Source organism: Anticarsia gemmatalis, chromosome 3 (genome assembly GCF_050436995.1).
Source record: "Anticarsia gemmatalis isolate Benzon Research Colony breed Stoneville strain chromosome 3, ilAntGemm2 primary, whole genome shotgun sequence".
Taxonomy (NCBI): domain Eukaryota; kingdom Metazoa; phylum Arthropoda; class Insecta; order Lepidoptera; family Erebidae; genus Anticarsia; species Anticarsia gemmatalis.
In genome coordinates, this window is record NC_134747.1 from 3,206,992 (window position 1) to 3,225,457 (window position 18,466).

An 18,466-nucleotide genomic window follows, 5' to 3' on the forward strand; every position below is an offset into this window, starting at 1 on the left:
CTATACTTCATAATCAGCGACCGCGCCACAGAGGTACCTAGTATAACTTACTTAAATGCACATTCGGCTCATGTTCTGAGCCTGGTTGTTAATTTACTTACTTAAGTATTTATTAACAAGTATTTAAGTATGTTAATTAGTTGTTTAGTTACCGTAGTAAAAGCTCTACAACTCAGCTTAGTTTAGAAGCAAATTACCGTGTGTGTTAACCAGTGATATTTATATTAAAAGATACAATCAAGTTGATAACCTCCTCATTTTTTAAGTCAGTTAAAAAGAGTGAAAATAAAACAAGTATTATGGGTGTAAAATTGTTATTTCATAAGACACACGACTAGATATTCTACAATAAATTCAAAGCGGCTTTTACACGAAATTCGATCTATTGATTAATTATTATGTGCAAGTAAATGGAGTATTTTGAAAATGAGGACTACATTTTATAGTACCTACCTACCTACAACAAAAATTGAGAAAGCGTTATAAAAAGAAAAGTCTGGATTTTATTGATAGTAGGTATAGGAAATGTATCATGAATTATAACACAAAGTAGGTATTAGGTAAGCGTACAAATGTATAGGTATAGATTATAGATCATAGTGTATCAAGTGAAATTAGACAGTTTTTTTTACGAAAAGTATAAAAGTTTTCTTACCTATTTAAAGGCATGCTTTTTATAATAATTAAAAGTACTACAGAATATCGTGCAGGGTATTTCATAGGCCCGTGTTTTTATTATTATTTGATTTAAATTAGGACACTACTTATGTACCTATGTACCTATGTAAAATACAATTTTATTTTCTACAACCAGTGGCGACATCTACATTTTATTGGTTGAACTAAATCATGTTTGTACGATAAAAAGATAAGACATTTTCTATGGCAAAGCTGATTGTTATTTATGATTACAATGTTCAATTTTTTTTTAAATATTATTAGGGAGTAACTTAGCTTCTAGTTTACAGAAAAAAATATGGTCAGAATTAATCAGAAATATTGGACTTATGGAATACCATTGCTATTAGCCCTAAAACTATTATGCTTACAAACTAACTAAATTGTATAAAAATATCACTAGCTTTAGTATTTTGCACTGAGATACAATAGTGAAATTCTAGTTAACCTTAGAACTAATTCGTTTTTATTTCTACGATATTTGGCCGTAGGTTAGTAGAAATAGTCGTTATGATACCTATTTATCTTGTAAAATGACAGGACACCATAATATAAAACAGATTTTAAAATTACCGACTAACTACCAGTGTTTAGTTGTAGAGAAATTTTGTATCAAAAATATATCAATGACTGTTCTTTGAGTTGAACATGAAACGTGTCGCTACCATGGCTTACTCCCTTGGCTAGATGTCAATTGTTAAGTGAAAAACAGAAAAAAAACATAGTTGTATTGTAAATAATGTAAACGAATCATTATCACTCTGTACAACCATTCATTTGTACGTATCACCACGCCATGACTACAAATGATTACTTACGTGTAAGTACGCTGGAGCAACAGCGGCAATCTCGCAAGGCTAGCGAGATCGGCGCCGGCGCGTCTCGATCCTGTGACGACACTGACACTTCGTGGGAACATTACCTACTTACGTGTTATTATCACTAAAGTTTTGTTGCTTACTAATCATCACTAATCACTTCGAGCACTTATTTTGGAAAAGCAATGCACAATGTAAAACCTTTGACGTGAAAACGTGATCACCATCTCGGCGGAAACCTACACAGTTCTAATCGGTTGCATATTTGCGAGCACCCTTTGATAATAACAAATCTCCCGCCGAATCAAAGGAATTTAGCGGTTTGTATGCACCGCGGAAACAATACGAACACACTACTAAATGATAAACAATCATAACATTATGGCGTCCATATCATAGTAGGTAAGCACTTAAATCTTATTATTGAAATGTCTGTTACACACAAAACAGTTACTAATGATATTTAATTACAAAAAAAAACTAAAACAAACACCATAAATAAATAAGCGACCTTTTTGCGTAAGGTTAACCATTTTTTTTTGTTTTAAGCACGCGGAATGCACCGGTTAGTGTGTCAAGGCCACAGGTTCGGGAGGCACTGGCGGGATAGTTCAAAGTACATCAAACAATACGGCCGCGACGCGTGCGCCGCCCGCCCAATAGCACAGTCGCTAGTAAAAAGAGGCTTTATTGTAGTAGCTCTTTCTAATTTAGTTTAATTGATTCGAAATTCATATAACCCGGTAAACGAACATTATGCTAAAGTTGATTTCGTATTTGAAATTTGTTTATAAAATTATCAGTTCATAATTCGCAAGGAAGTTGACTACCAGTCAAATCAGCTACTCTTTACGAATTGTCGACAAAAAAAACACATTTTAGTATTGGAATTTGGAATACGGTATAGACGTCACTTCCGTAATTATGTTGTGATCAATTATGTACCTTATATGATGTTTTAGTCCGTAATCATTTTAATATTGTTTACATTATAAATATAGGTAGGTACGTAGCATCATTTGATATGAATCTTTCACAAGCACAAGTTTAATATTTGTTGACCTAGTCAACTGCCCTATTAATAAAAATACCCTACTCATTATGATGACAGAAATAAGCCCTGGTATCAGCACGCTGTATAGCATTACTGTTTTTTGGGTCTTCTCCCGAAAGAGGGAAGGGCTAGGCCTTGAGTCCACCACGCTGGCCAAGTGCGGGTTGGAGACTTTAGTAAACTAATTTTGTTTTAATTCTTACTGGTTTCTGACTTTTCCAGTATCAAAATTCGTCCTGTCGTTTTACAAATTATGTTATAACAATCAAAGCTTACAAATAATGTTTTAGAGAGATATGCGTCGATACAATATTCGTATTACTTACTAAAGCAAAGCGTTCGTTACTTACAATCTAAATTATAACTTATTAATATAGGAATAAAGGCAATTTTTGTACGTTACTATTGATCACTGCTGTTAGCTTTTTCTAAAAGGGCATAGATATATCACATTACAGAGATATAGACATATGACCTTTTAGCATTAGTTTTTGTACATTACTATTTGTACACTGTTTCTACTTGAATATAACATTTCCAAAAGAGCACATCTGCCATTAAAATACATAAGACAAGTGCTCTTTTAAAATTAATATGTTCATATCTATTGCACTATTGCGTGAGATTTCTACTCTTAAACAAAAAATGTGATAAATATTGTATAAATATTTCAGCATTATTTGGCTTCGATTATACTAAACTACAAAATGTTTCCTTAATGTAGGTATAAATAATTGAGATTTTGAGCGAGAGATTTTCTAGTATTTTTCGGTTTATAAAATAGTATAAGATAGAAGTATTGTGTTAGTTGATCGCTAGTACAAATGTATAAAATAAATTATTATAATAATATGTAAAATTCTTCTACTTAAAAACATAAGATAAATAAACAAAAGTATTTTGTTTTACATAAGACAGTTTTCATGATTTTGATCACACATTTTCATAGCCATATTTAATTTTACTTTCGTAATAGAAAATTGTTACACTACGGTCTATAATATTATAAATAAGTGATAGTAGGGCTGCGTTTTCAGCAAATATGTGCGAGGTGGTTGTTAGAAAGATTTTTTCTTGCGCATCTCGCAATTTCGCATATTTCTGGTGAAAACGTATCCTCAATGGTTCATTCATATGAGCGTGAAACTACTCCAATTATAAAAAATGTATCAGTACTAATAAACTATCACGTTACATATTTATAATTTAAAACAGGAATTAGCTTAGATTTTCTTAGCAGTACTAAAGTGCCTTGGCACTTAAGTAAAATTAAGTTTCACATTATTTCCGTACAAAATTAGGTTACGAAAATTGACTTTCGTGTTAAACTTGAAATTTGAAAAGCTAGCTTTGACTTGAGTATTGAGTAGAATAAATGAAATTAAAGGTTTATTTGGCTCCAGAATTCTAGCTCTTTTTTCCCTGGATCGCTACTAATTCAACAGAGAAATAAATAGTTAATTCAGTTCGAGCTTTTCGGACACATCTTTCCCTAGATCAGTACTAAATAATTCATCAGATTTCACTTATAAATATTCTTAATATGTAGTTCTAATCTAAGTAAGGTAACAAGCAGTCGTCAACGATGCTCACATTCATATGCCAGCTGAAGTGATTAACTCCTGGCACAGTCACTATGTGTAGTCTGCCGCTCTTGTCCAAAGTGCGGAGGCCTATCCTGTCTTCCTTGTATATGTCTTGTTCACGCATCTCTATTACTGTCTCGTTGCCGTTGTAGTAGCCGAATTGACTGGAATTGAAATAAATTTTCTTTTTTATTATTTGTTAATTGACTTAATATTTTTAAAATGTTATTCCGAATTGACTGGAATAGTACAACATTATGGCTGGTTTATAATAAGTCATTTAATATTTATAGTAATATTTTTTTCGCATATCGTGGCATCAGATCTTTTGAGGAAATTGCTAAGGTAAAAAGGCTACAAAAAACTACATGACATATAGTTGATATCTTAGGAAAACTATTTCGCGATCACACTGCTAGATGGCGTTAGTAATATAGTGCAAGTTTTAATCGTAAATATTCAGCATTATTTCTTTTGCAAGTACCTATTTATTTTTTTGCAAAGAAATATTGTTCATTATTACTGCAAGTTTGAATTTGGAGTAAATAATATTTTCTGTTACCTGCTTTGCCAAGGTGTGATGACTTGATCATCAGGTCCACCGATCAGTACCAGTCTCTTTAACTTAAGCAAGTTCGCTTTGAAGTCGTCTGATTTCGCTGAACTGGAAAATAGGAAGTATATTATCAGTTTATAAGAACTGTGGCTCCCTCACACTTGTAATTTGGGTTTTTTAGACCAAAGTGGCAAATTTATCACTTAAAGATATTTAAAATATCCTATGGGCTATGACCTATTCTCAGATCTAATAAATAAAAAAAAATAACGCTTTAATGTCCCACCCACTGATAAGCTTGGTTGGAACTAAACAAATAAATACAAAAAGAAACCAACATATTGAATCAAATATTTTGGGACACAAACAGCAATTTTGACATATGCATTTTTTTCTACAAAATACGAGTAAAGGTATAATATGAGAAAACATTGCAAAAAAATATCTTGAACAAAACAATACAGTATTATAATCAATATCACTCAATTATTATGAAACGCTAATAAGCATTATTATCATGTGCGAGTCTTGACCTCGATTAGTAATTACGTCGCATTATATTATATATTATTAACTACGACAGTTCACACACTTCCTTGAAACTAATATACTTAATATTAATCAATATAAAAAACTTTCGGATGGTATAAAAAATCGTATATCAATTATTATGATGAAGAAATGAAATTAGCAACTATTCGGAAATAAATTGACTTTAAATAAGTCTGTTTTGGGGTTTCTAGTTTCTGCTTACCTCTTTGCAATAATAGTGTAATGTTATGTGTGTATGAGATGGAGCAAAAGTAAACTTAATTTTAAGAAACAAAATTACTCTTAATCAAACTTCGGACTTCGAGGTTTGCTTGGATTATAGCCAAAAACATTGTGAAAAATATAAAATTAAACAGAATTAATGAAATTATATCAAAATTGTAGGATAAATATACCTAAAATACGTAAAACATTATCAAAAAGTTATAACAAACGAACAAAAAGAACAGGTTCCACCGAGATTTGAACTCGGATCGCTGGATTCAGAGTCCAGAGTGCTAACCATTACACCATGGAACCGTCTGAGTGAAACGGTGAAATTAAAAAGTAGTATCTAAGAATTTTATAAAAGACCATTACAAATACTAATACAAGTTATTCCTGCGAATCTGCCTCTACGAAGTTTATTTTTAGATATTAGTGCTACATTTTTTTATCATAAAATATGCTCCTGTACCATATTATGAACGCAGATACGAATTGATTGCGAAAATGACAGGCGCCAGGTAACTTTGTGGATGACATCAAACAAAAAATATTTTTTTACCTTCCTAGCTTCCTTAATTCAGACTCATAAAATTAAATGTCACGAACAAAAGTTAGATTTTTCGTAAAATAATACTTACGGTAATTCGTTGTTAATGTATGGCAGGTACACGCTGTAAGTTTCGTACAGTTTCTGGTGATAAGGGTCGTTCCAATAGTTGCCGACTGACGTGTGCTGACCAACCTTCGAGTAGAAGAGCTGCCATACCGTGTCTTTGACGAGACCAGGGAACACCAGGTGAAGGAACCCAGCTGAAAATGACACAGACTTAGATAATTTTACTTCATAAACGTAAACTAAGACTCACATTAAAAAGGTGACACACGCCTTTTTACCAAAAGGGTAGCAGAGACCAAAGATAATACAATAAACTGTTTAATTTATTGAGTAATATTTTTTTATCGAAAGGCATAATTAGGTATCTATTTTTAGACATGTATAATGTGGGTTATAAATCGATATATAACTTTATAAACTGAATAACTATTATTACATTGTGATCATATTTACCTCCATATTGTCCAGCCTGAGGTGAGCTTAATGATATGAATGTGCTTACAGACACATTGGGAAAGGTCTCCACTATTCCTCGCGCTATCAATCCACCTTGAGAGTATCCTGAAATGAAAAAAAGGCACCCTTTAAATACAATATATACTTAGGTGGTTAATTGATTTAATAACAAAAATAGGCATGATAAAATTAAATAGTAAAAGAGGTACCTAATCTGTCAACATGATTATTTTACTTTTAGGACATAATAATAAAATTTAACCCATTAATGTCCCACTGCTGGGCAAGGGTCTCCTCCCGTAATGAGAGAGGGGTTAGGCCTTGAGTCCACCACGCTGGCCAAGTGCGGGTTGGGGACTTTGCATGTCTTCAATTAATGTATTAAACAAATTTTAGGCATGCAAGGTTTCCTCACGATGTTTTCCTTCACCGTTGGAGCGTGTGATAATTATTTCTAATACACACTTAACTTCGAAAAGTCATTGGTGTGTTGCCTCGGGTTCGAACCTGCGACCACTTGCGTGGAAGGCGTCAACTTATACCACTCGGCTATCACTGCTCTTTACTCGGCTATCACTGCTCTTTAGTCGTCTGCTCGTAGTCTAGTTTTTACTTTCAGAAGCCTTTCCTCCACACCCTGAATAGTTCTGAAATGGAGAGAGTTGTACCGTATCTTACCAATAAGATTGATGCCTTCAGGATGACTGGCAGATATATTTGCGATGTCCATTCCTATCTCCAGGACTTGATGCCACATGGACTCCAAACTGGACCAGCTCTCGAATCTGTTCACATTGTACACTATTGTGCCTGGATGTTGCTGAAAATTAATAATTTTATGTTGAAGTATTACATTTTGCATTTGAGAATAGATACCTAGTTATTTATTGGTATTTGGTTTTGATAGATATGTGAGTGAGTAATGCCAATAGCCCTGGATATGCATGGAATGCAGATTGTGAATATGTATTGCAATTGACACTACAAACAAACTCCTGCATAGAGGCTGGTGACTGTACTTTTAGTAAAACCAAATAGGTGACAGAAAACAGAATTAATTTGTTGGCAAAATATGTTGAAATAGGCATAAATGTAACCACAAAATAGCATGGTTTGTCTTGAAAATAATATTATGTTTATGTAAATTCTTTGATATATTATTTCGGTTGATGATGTGTTTCGTATAAGAAGAGTCTATTGTCATTATATTTAGTACTGATATATCAGTACTGTTATTTTATATGAAACCATTGTTCATTGTTGTTTATTGTATTAAGTTATATCATCTGAGTAAGACTATATTTAGAAAACAAATGACACAAGATTAAGTTTAAAATATTATATTTTATAACAAGATTATAAAACTAGTTTATTCTTTCATTTTCATTAAGGTGTCTTTACTGAAAGCCACTGAAGACATAAAAGGGAGAATGGAAGGTAGAATAGACATAGAAGGTATGGAGAATGGTGTGGAACCTTTTCTATGAGGAGTTAAAATTTAGAATTTAGGCACAAATTATTAACTGTGCCTATGTAATGAAACAGATTTTTTTCAGATTAAAATTAAATTCTGGAATGTTTTCTTTCAGGCTTTGCCTTATTTAAAAAAAAATCATAACAAATAACTAATGAGAGGTTGAAAGCAAACATTAACAAACACTTTCATTGCACATACATTTCAGTGCAATAATGATAACCTTGTATTATGGCTCACGCCTCTTATCTAAAAAGTGCATGTACAGGTCAACCGATGCAGGTGAATGACCTTATTACAGACTTGTAATGATAATTTAAAATATTTAGTACATAATATGAGTACACTAGCTGACCCGTGCGGCTCCGCTCGCGTGAATGATTTTTTTTTACTAATACAAAACTTAATTATTCCTTAACAACAAAATATGCTTTTTTTCACGAAAAATATTCTCAAAATTATTTATATCTCATATAACTCGCGCTAAAGCATATCCGCCATTAAAACTGTTGCCATGACAACGGAATTTTGTTAATTCAATGTCATTATAATGTTGATTATTCGCGACTTCGGTAGCGAAACCTGAATTTTCCCGGGAAATGCGTCATTTTCCCGGGGTAAAAAGTAGCCTATGTCCTTTCTCGGGTATTAAACTATCTCCATACCAAATTTCATGCAAATTGGTTCAGTAGTTTAGGCGTGATTGAGTAGCAGACAGACAGACAGACAGACAGACAGACAGACAGACAGACAGACAGACAGACAGACAGAGTTACTTTCGCATTTATAATATTAGTATGGATATATAAAATGCAATAGTAAGTAGTCTATTTGTTTGTAACAGTTTGACAGTTTGACTAGTTTGATGAAATATAAACATGCTGGTGAAATACATAATGATAAATAATATTAATAAAAATTTCTTCTTATAATAGAATAAAGTTTTTTAATGTGGACCACTACCTTGGGTATTGGCTTCTAATGCAACTAAAAAAAACTCTTTTCTTTCTTTTCTAAGATAATTTATGAAATATGAGAATGTAAATAGGTATATAGGTATATCTAAGAAGATTTTATAAAAAATATTTTTTATAATTTATATTACTATTTAGAACTGACTTCTATTTGTAGCTGAGCTTAAAAATCAATTTATTGTACTGTTTACGACACAATTTAATGGATAGTAAGAGGCCTTGAAGTCTTAACATTCATCAACGCATGACCTTAGGTCTCGATTAAAATCCATTGTCATTAAATTAAAAAGAAACTTACCTCCTCGATTCGCAATTTAATCATTTCCATACTAGAACTGCCAGTCATTACTCCATGAATTAAAACCACAGGCTTATACGATAAAATAGGAACCGCAAATAAAATAACGGCAAATATTACGAATTTCAAAGCCATTTTCGCGAGAGAACAAAGGAATAATGATGACTTAAAGGTTTCAACGATTACTGAACGCTCGTCGGGAATTCACACGCGCCTAACTTACACTCGGTCTATGTACGTCATAACGCACATTGAATTAATAATTTATTGATAAAACTCAATAACATTATTAACGTAAATTATACGCAAAATCCTTGACTTTTGTAAACAATAATCATCTGGTCGTGATTATGTCAAAAACACAAAAATAGTGTTAGCAAGTTGGCAACTTTGGCTAGTCTCCTTGCGCAAAATAGTAAGCGCAGAAATAAAAAACAACGCAGTAAAGTAAATCGGTGTATCTTTATCATTTTATTCATGATTTTATTCTAACCGTGTTGAGATTTGGAGTTCTAAAGCTATATAAAATTGTGTGCATGTAGCACAATAATAATTTAAGTGAGTTTTTATAAGTTGATTAGGTGCAGTAACGATAATCTAATGTGTTGAAAATCTTAAAAATAATATCAAAGTACAGTTGATAGATTGTTTATTTAGAAATCATACATGCTATAGTAAATCTTATTAACCCAAGCAAGTAAATACCAATATAATACAATAAAAATAATTAAACGCAACTATTCCGAATTGCTATGACATCAAACGTCAAATTCAGCGTGTCAATAAATGTCATGTGCAAATCGTAAACATTGGGATCAGCACGTGTCTTATATCTCCCCAAAATAAAAATTCAACATTTCTGTCTAGTGTTACATTAGTATAAGTGTCATTAATAAAAGTGCATTTGTTCTTCAACGCATATGTACAACAAGTAAGTTCCGCAACCATTTTACCACTACAACATAACCTAAACCGGCAAGGTATTTATGTACCATTGTTGATTTCAGAAAATAATACAAAATGCCCGCTACATCTTTAGCTGAACAGCTAAAAAAGCTAACTGTACCTCAAGCAGCAGTATTCAAAGATGATACGAAGACAGTTTCATTACTTTTTGACCCGAAAGAAGCGGCTTTGAAAGACCGCGACACGTTTTATGAAATCGGTCTTTCTGGGCTCAAAGAACTCATTGCATTGTACGAAGGGTTTCGTGTATTCGAAGATACGCTATACAACTTATCATCAAAAGATTTCGAAAGGTCCGTTCAGTCCAAGGAGGTAAATCAGAATCTTGATCAAACTATAGAGAAGTTTCTACTGCAGTTGTCTCCATACCTGCTTTTGCAATCGTCTCACAAAGCGCTAGAATGGCTGATCAACAGATACCACATACACCAGTACAATCAAGATGCAATAATGGCTCTAATTATGCCGTACCATGGAACAAAAATATTTGTCCGCTTTGTTCAGTTAATGGACATTTCATCAAACAATAATAGATGGAATTGGCTGCAGCCTATCAATAAACATGGTATAGCTTTAGGCAATCAAGTTTTATTCAACCAATGTGTGTCAAATTCTGGTACTTTGCAGTTTATTGCGAAGACGACTTTGAAGTATGTAAAAGAATTTGGTGATAGGGCAACACAACTGAATACCGTGTTTGCCTTCTTTTGTCAGACTGCTATAGGTGTTATAGACACTTGTAAAAATGTTACTGAAGCAATCATTAATGCCTTATTGCCAACATTAATCCAAGCGATAGAGTCACCGATTCCAGACTTCCGAGCATCTGCTTACATAGTATTTGGTTACTTATTCACTAAAACAAGTCTAAAAGAGGACACACTGAACGAAATCGTTCATAAACTCTTAACTACTGAATTTGATTTGTCTTATGACGTTTCAATCTTGATAACTATGCTGTATGAATACCAGAAACATGTGACTCGGATGTCTGAAGATATTCTCAACGATATGTCTGTGGATCTAATGAATATTTTATGTGGACATGTAAAGAAACTAGTTGGAAAAGGAAACAATGTAAGGGCTTTTGTATTAGCGTTCTTGTCCAGTGTGTTACCATTGACTCAGACTGAAGAGTTTTGGAGATACTGGGAGTTGCCTGAAATACTGATCAGGGAAGTGGATTTAAAGAAACAAAAACCTGAATTGGTAATCAAGTAAGTTTCTGTTTATAAATTATTCATTTTTTAGCTCAAAAATTTTTTTTAAGAAATAAGTTACTTGAAGTATTGTTTGGACTATTTTTTGGGTGAAAGTTTCTTTGCTACTTTTCCATTTATCATTGTGGGTATATTTCTGACTGTGTATCTAGACTGAAAGTTAAGCTGAAAAGACTTATTTTGGGTAAAATTGCGACTGAATTACTTTCTTTAAAGATTTGTAAAATGTTATAAAGTTAAATTCTTTTAAGTACTGAATTTAATGTTAAGAAATCTTTCCATATTTTCAGATGCGTCCTGGACAATTTCCGCCCTACAACTTCCAGTAAAATCGAAGATGACGATGGCAGTGATATAGAAATAATTGAAGATGAAGCAGAAGAGGACTACTCAAGTAAAAGCTTCAGTTGGTACGCTCAGTTCTTGAAGACTCTAGAAACACAGTACCCTGAAGCATTCGACAAAGTTGTCAAAGACGAAATGAGTTCTAACAGCAAAAACTCATCGAAACGACGCAGCCAGTTATCTAAGTTACTCGGTTTCAAACCCGCCATAGCTCATAAAGTAGGCGGCACATATCTTTTCGAAAACCTAAACCACGTAAACCACAAACTAAGAATCGAAGCAACCAAATACATGTCGAAAGAATTCGAGACTCTCATGAACGATAATGCAGACTTTGTCAAAGAGTCTATCATTAACCGATTCAATGATGAGAATCCGGATGTTGTGAACGCAGCTTTGGACATCCCAAATGAGCATTTAAAACAGATATTTGACGAAGAAGATGCTACAAATGTTTTTGTTCACATTGTTTCTAAGACAAACAAAAAATGGAAGAACATTTCAAGGAAAGCGGTCACAAAGTTTTGTTCCATGCAAATATTGCCGGTGCAACAAGAGACTGTGCTTGCATTAGTGCCTTTCCTTTTCCCACATGATCAAAAGTCTGCCCAACTTACTTGGCATATACTTAACTCTGATTGGGGCAAAAAGTTTGGTCTTGTAAACAAAACTAAGAAATTGAAACCAGCAATCAAGGGAGACCATGAGAAATTATGTGAAGTGATTTTCGAAGCGTTATTCGTAGACAGAGCGATTGCTTTCGATGAAATGCTTGAGGAATACCAGCTTAATAAGCAGAACACACTAGATGTATGTTTTTACATGTTATTGAAAATCAGTTCGTTCAATGATACTACAGTAGAAGAAGTGTCTGCTATACTTAATTTGCTTCTAGAATCTGTAGAGACTCGGTCTATAGTCCACAGTTCCGAAGGCCAGGTATTCTCAAGCCAGATCATGCCGGAATTCATCAAGCTTTCCAGAGAAAATAACATGTTGTTCCAAATCATTGAATACATTTTCTCAAAAGTGATTGATAATATGAATATTAAAGACATAACTAAACCGTGGTGTAACGTGTGTAATAGCGCCGAAACAATACTAATAAGACGTTTATATGAAATCTGTGTTATTGGTTGTGCTATTCCGAGCTATGGTGAAAATTATGTCGCGTTACTACAGAAATTGTTGGAGAAATTCTTCAATAATGCTCGTGAGAAATTCGAGTTCATTGCGAATTTTGCTTCTGGACATATTTTATATGCGACTGATCCTAAGGACGTTATTGGCCCTGAACTGCAGTTAAGAAGCCTAAAATTGCTGTCAAACTTCCTTGCAGTACAAGAGAATCAGAATTGGTTGTATGATTCCGATGTAGTCGTTTTAACTGTACTGTTCTGCTTGAATAATCCTATTACAGCAATACGAGAGTGTGCTTTAGATATTGTTACTAAAATACTTCGGGAAGAGCCTGATAAAAGCCTCATATATGTTCAACTGTTTGAAGAAATTATGATACATAGACAAGAGTTGCTCTTAGACCATAATCAAGTAAAGCAGGTCTTAAACACGATACTGACTCAAAAAAGCCAAAAGAAAGTGTTCAGTCGTAACTGTCTTTTAAAACTGACGAACATTTTAAATTCTGACACCCCATCTCATATAAAATCGAGCTTCCTTAAAATTTTAAGCGAAGTTAGTAATGCAACCACTTTCCCGTATTTTGTACAGGCTCTAAAATCTGTAGAAAAGACGCTAAAACAGAATGAACTGAATTCTAAATTTACCTTTGATATCTACGAATCTAATATGTTCAAGACAGTCTATAGTCATATCAATGAAGGAACCGTCTCTACTTTCGCTAAAAGTGATGTCTGGAGCTCTATAGAAACTGGCATGAAGGAATATAGAGAGTGTATATTGCAAGAAGACCAAACATTCGTGAGTCCAGCTGTACTTATTATGAAACAAATCGACGAGGAAGTTTTCAACAAAGTGCCTGAAGAGAAATCAAACGATATGGTGTATTTAATCGCTTCGGCTGGTGCCGTAAGCAATAATCCGTCCATATCGAGCGTTGCTTCGAAAGTTATGAAGAAAATCCACCTAAAGTTCAGTCATTTCAAACCTATTTTGGAGAAAATGTTAAACGCTGTTGACCCAGCTGCCAATATTCCGAAGAAGAAAAAAACTACAGTATCTATGATATCTTACCAGTTAACTGAAACCGATGAATGGAGGCTGGGAGTTGCATTCCTCGAATTCGTTCAGAGCAAAAAGAAAATGAAGTTGGATAATTCTTTCGTGTCACTTTTGTTCCAAATATTGAAGAAATGCCTTCGGTTTGAAGAACAATCGTACGTAGAGTATACCAAGCAACTGATTCTCTCATCCCTGTGGTATTTCTGCAAGAAGTTTGTTGATGAAAAGGACAAGGAACAAATGAAATCTTTGAAGTCCGTTTTTGATGTGGAACTAGTCGTCCAATGTATTAGAGGAACTCAAAACCCTCAAACACATCACCATGCTTTGATTCTCCTTTCGCACGCGGCGTTCATGTTGCCAGAACAAGTCTTACATCATACGATGGAAATATTCACGTTCATGGGTTCCTCAGTACTCAGGCACGATGACGCCTACAGTTTCCAAATTATAACCAAGATTATTGAAACTTTAGTACCGATATTAGTCAAACTGGACAAAGATATCGATGAGTATACCGAAAAAGAACTACAGCATCTACAAAGTCGTGTCGTTCCCGTGTTAAGAATATTCGCTGATGTCGTTCTACACGTGCCTGAACATAGACGGCTACCGTTGTTCAAGAAACTCATAGAGACTCTTGGACCAAGTCAGTTCCTTTGGGTGTTCCTCGCCCTGTTACTGGAGACACATGTAGCACATTTCAACGAGAACAAAAAGAAGGATAAACCTCAACAAAGGACTAGGACTTTAGCGGAACAAGAATCACCAATCAACAGATTAGATTTTGGACAGAGTATCTTACTAGAATTCCCCCCAGAAATTGCGTTGGAAAACTTCATAAAATTGGTTTCTTATATTAAGTCGTTGCCTTTGCAAAAAGACGAAGATTCTATGGACACGGACGTTGACCCCGGCGACATATTCAGCGTGAACGGACACACGGCTATACAGTTACGTCACTACAAATACGTCATCATCACTTTTATGAACACTTGCCTCGCTTCCTCTAGGTTTATTCAGCATAGCAGTCAAACGACCGACGTCAAAACTATGGAAGCGCATTACAAATCCTTTATTATTAACATTTTGACGTTCATTCAGACGATTTCTAAAGTTACTGATGAGAAAACGGCGAAATATTGGAGAGTCATGTTGCACCATAGTTACGATTTGCTAGACCATACAAATAACTTGCTTTCGGCGACTATGTTCTTGTCAGTCGTTAGAGGGTTGATGAAACATACTTTACAGACTGTGAGACGTAAATCAATGGAGCTACTCAACTCAAAAATACAGTTCAGTCCGGAATTATTCGAAGGTGTTCATAAAGAACTGCTGTTTTCCTTACTCCCACCATTATTGGATATCGTGAAGACTATTGAAACGAAAGATGAGACTCTAAGTGAGGTTGCTGCCCAAGAATTAGAATTAAATCAACAAACAGCTTTGCTATCATTGAAATTGTTGACTAAAATGCTTGCGTCGGAGAATCCTGAGCCATTCAAATCAGTTCTTGAGACGGTGACTGAGTATACTTGCAATTCGAACATCGCTGGCAACGTCATGGCATCAGTAGTGTTATGTTTAGCGGAATTATGCAGTAATCTCAAAGCACACGCGCTGGCCAGTCTTCGAAAATTCATGCCGGCGTTAATAAAAGTATTAAAGAAGCAAAGAAAATCTGAAACACCGGAATTGGTGCTACTTAGTACAGTGACAGCGATTTCAAAGATAATTGAAAGCCTACCTTTATTCCTAAGTCCGTACCTACAGAAAATCTTGTACGAATATTCTATATTGTTGGCCAAATGGCAGAGTCAGGATCAGGAGTGCAATAAAGTATCTGCGATTGTCGCTAAGCTACTGAACATAAAGAAAAAGATAGCTGGATCGATACCTCCTAGAGTTTTGATACCAGTTGTGAATGAGACGCATCAAATGCTTTTGGAGAAAGAAGATTTTGATGCCGTCGGTCCTGTGATGTCTGTCTTAGCTGATAGTTTTGCTAACGTGACTTCGGCAGACTTTAATGCTTTGCAGCAAGATTTGACAACGTTCTTCTTGAATGCTTTACAATTGAGGAGCGATGCGGTAGACAAAGATGTGGGAAGTGACGTCATCGATCGCGCTGAAGATGAAGTGGTTAATGCGCTAGTTTCTTTGGTGTTGAAGTTATCAGAGACTAGTTTCAGGCCATTCTATTTTAAGATCTATGATTGGGCGATAAGGACTAATGTTGAAGGACAGAAGGACAGGGCTATTACTTTCTATAGGTAAGTTTTCTATAGTTCATTTTTATTTCAAATGGATATTATATTGAAGTTTAGTAGCAAAGTTTCTAATAATTTCTGTCTACATTATAGTTTGCACAAACAGCGTTTATTCAAAGATATACTATTATGAACCAGACATAGCCAGTTGTTTTATTCGTCATTTTAATATCTCCAAAGTTACAATGAGGCTGATGTGAACTTATGTTCCAATCGTTTACAAAAATAAACGCAAAACTTTAAAATCTAGATACCTACTTACCTATAAAAACTTTTCACTTTTTTCAGACTAAGCTGTGCAATTGCGGACAAACTAAAGGGCCTATTCGTACTCTTCGCTGGACATTTCATCAAAAACGCATCAGACTTACTCGACGCGTGCAATAACAGCAAAACAGAAGACCTCTACTTCGACTCAGAAGAAAAATGTCTTATGCTCATCAAATTTATTATTAAAACATTACATATTGTATTCTTATACGACAGTCAGAGCTTTTTAAATAAAGACAGGTTTGAAACTCTTATGCAGCCAGTAGTTGACCAGCTCGAGAATACCCTAGGAGGGATTGTGAGCCTTAAGGCAAGGGCTACAGAGTATATAATTCCTTGCGTGTCTCAGTTCGCGGTGGCGACAGCAGATGATTCGCTTTGGAAGTTATTGAATTACCAGATTTTGTTGAAGACTAGACATAATGATGCGGAGATAAGGTTAGTCAAGGTTTTTTTTTCTTTACAATCTCTATAAGTCCTTTGCTTACATAGTAAATAAAAAAATGATATACCTTATGACATCAAACTGTACTATTTGCCTGCCCTGACCGGTTTTGTTTACATCTGGAAATTGTAAAGATCTGGAGGTCTTGGATTCAATTTCCAGCCCAGAGATTTGTGCCAAAGTGCCGTCTCTTATTACGTAGAGCTTATATTGTATACCAAAAAGATAAAAGAGGATCTATTTGACACAACTTTGCCTACCATTTAGGGTACAATAGGTTTTAAAAAATATGTTTTGTTATTGTTTACAGATTAACAGCTCTAGACTGCCTGGTCGCCATGGCAACGCAGCTCGGCAGCAGCTGGCTCCCACTCCTGGCTGAAAGCGTGCCGTTCCTCGCCGAACTTCTAGAAGATGGCGACTCAAGAATAGAATCCTCCACCAAGGATGCTATAAGAAAACTTGAACAGATACTTGGAGAGCCATTAGAGAAATACTTTTAGTTTTTAAGTTTATTGCAATGTACTGTTGTACTTGTTATTTTGCAAAATATATTGTTCGAAATAGTTAATTAATCGTTTTTTTACTTTAATTTTGAAACCTGTTATAAAATGTGCCATCTATCGTGCCAGCTGTGCAAGTAAAATGATTTTAGCGCCATCTTTTCGTACTATGTAAAATGTACCAAGGACGATGTAATTTGGTGATCTATCATAGTTGGTACAAAAATACCTAGATGGCGCTAAAACAAATGTGATTAAAATGTAAACAAATTGCTTTGGTTCCTGTTTGCAAAAAAAAGGGCCAATTGAAAAGTATGTAAAGAACATATTATAAATTACAGTCGAATTCATACAAACAATGGAACGAAGTATCTACCAAAATACTTCTTCATTTATCAACCCGTTTTTCATTGCACCGCCCTTGACATCGACAAATTGAGCCAAAAACTCAAACACCGTATTTCGGGCGAGATTACGAGAGGACAAACCGCAAATTGGTCAAAACTTTTACTAGCACGTGACTTGGTAATTAGTTAAGTCGAGACCTATACCGCATACTATTAAACCTGACCTTAAACCCTACTAATTACAAGATTAATGAATAAACAAAGCTGAAAATATATTCTTACTTAAATACAAAAAATCACTCCTATTCCCCATAGGAGTAGGCAAAGACCAGAGAACGCCCTTTGGTACGATCTATAAACTTCCTTTGCCTATCCATACATCGTTTCATACAAGAAAATATTATTTTAATATTATAAATGCGAAAGTTTGTTTTTAAGAAAGTATGTTGTTACTCTTTGGCAAAAAAAAAACTACTGCAATAATTTTAATAAAATTTGATGCAAATTTAGTTTTCAACCTAGATTAAGACATATGATATTTTTGACCACGGGCAATCTTTTCAAGCGGACTAAGTCGCGGGTAGTAGCAAATAATTTCACTTTTTAATCTGAAGGTAGTTTTATAT

The 18,466-nt window shown here is 34.4% G+C and overlaps 2 protein-coding genes and 1 non-coding gene across 3 annotated transcripts; 1 reads left to right on the forward strand and 2 right to left on the reverse strand.

Annotated features, from left to right (window-relative positions):
* Window positions 1-602: 602 nt before the first annotated feature.
* Ppt2 (palmitoyl-protein thioesterase 2) lies at window positions 603-9,652 on the reverse strand. Its single transcript, XM_076135833.1, has 6 exons — window positions 9,270-9,652; window positions 7,202-7,343; window positions 6,521-6,628; window positions 6,090-6,261; window positions 4,699-4,800; window positions 603-4,300 (listed from the first exon to the last, which is right to left on the reverse strand). The coding sequence occupies exons 1-6, from the start codon at window positions 9,402-9,404 to the stop codon at window positions 4,102-4,104; spliced, it is 858 nt and encodes a 285-aa protein (XP_075991948.1). The 5' UTR covers window positions 9,405-9,652; the 3' UTR covers window positions 603-4,101.
* Window positions 5,692-5,763, reverse strand: TRNAQ-CUG (transfer RNA glutamine (anticodon CUG)). Its single transcript has one exon. It is a non-coding gene; the product is annotated as a tRNA-Gln (tRNA).
* Window positions 9,653-10,063: 411 nt separating the features above from the next.
* On the forward strand, window positions 10,064-17,565 carry l(2)k09022 (HEAT repeat containing 1 homolog l(2)k09022). The gene is made up of 5 exons (XM_076135834.1): window positions 10,064-10,200; window positions 10,277-11,452; window positions 11,746-16,278; window positions 16,564-16,983; window positions 17,301-17,565. The coding sequence occupies exons 2-5, from the start codon at window positions 10,290-10,292 to the stop codon at window positions 17,491-17,493; spliced, it is 6,309 nt and encodes a 2,102-aa protein (XP_075991949.1). The 5' UTR covers window positions 10,064-10,200; window positions 10,277-10,289; the 3' UTR covers window positions 17,494-17,565.
* Window positions 17,566-18,466: the final 901 nt, after the last annotated feature.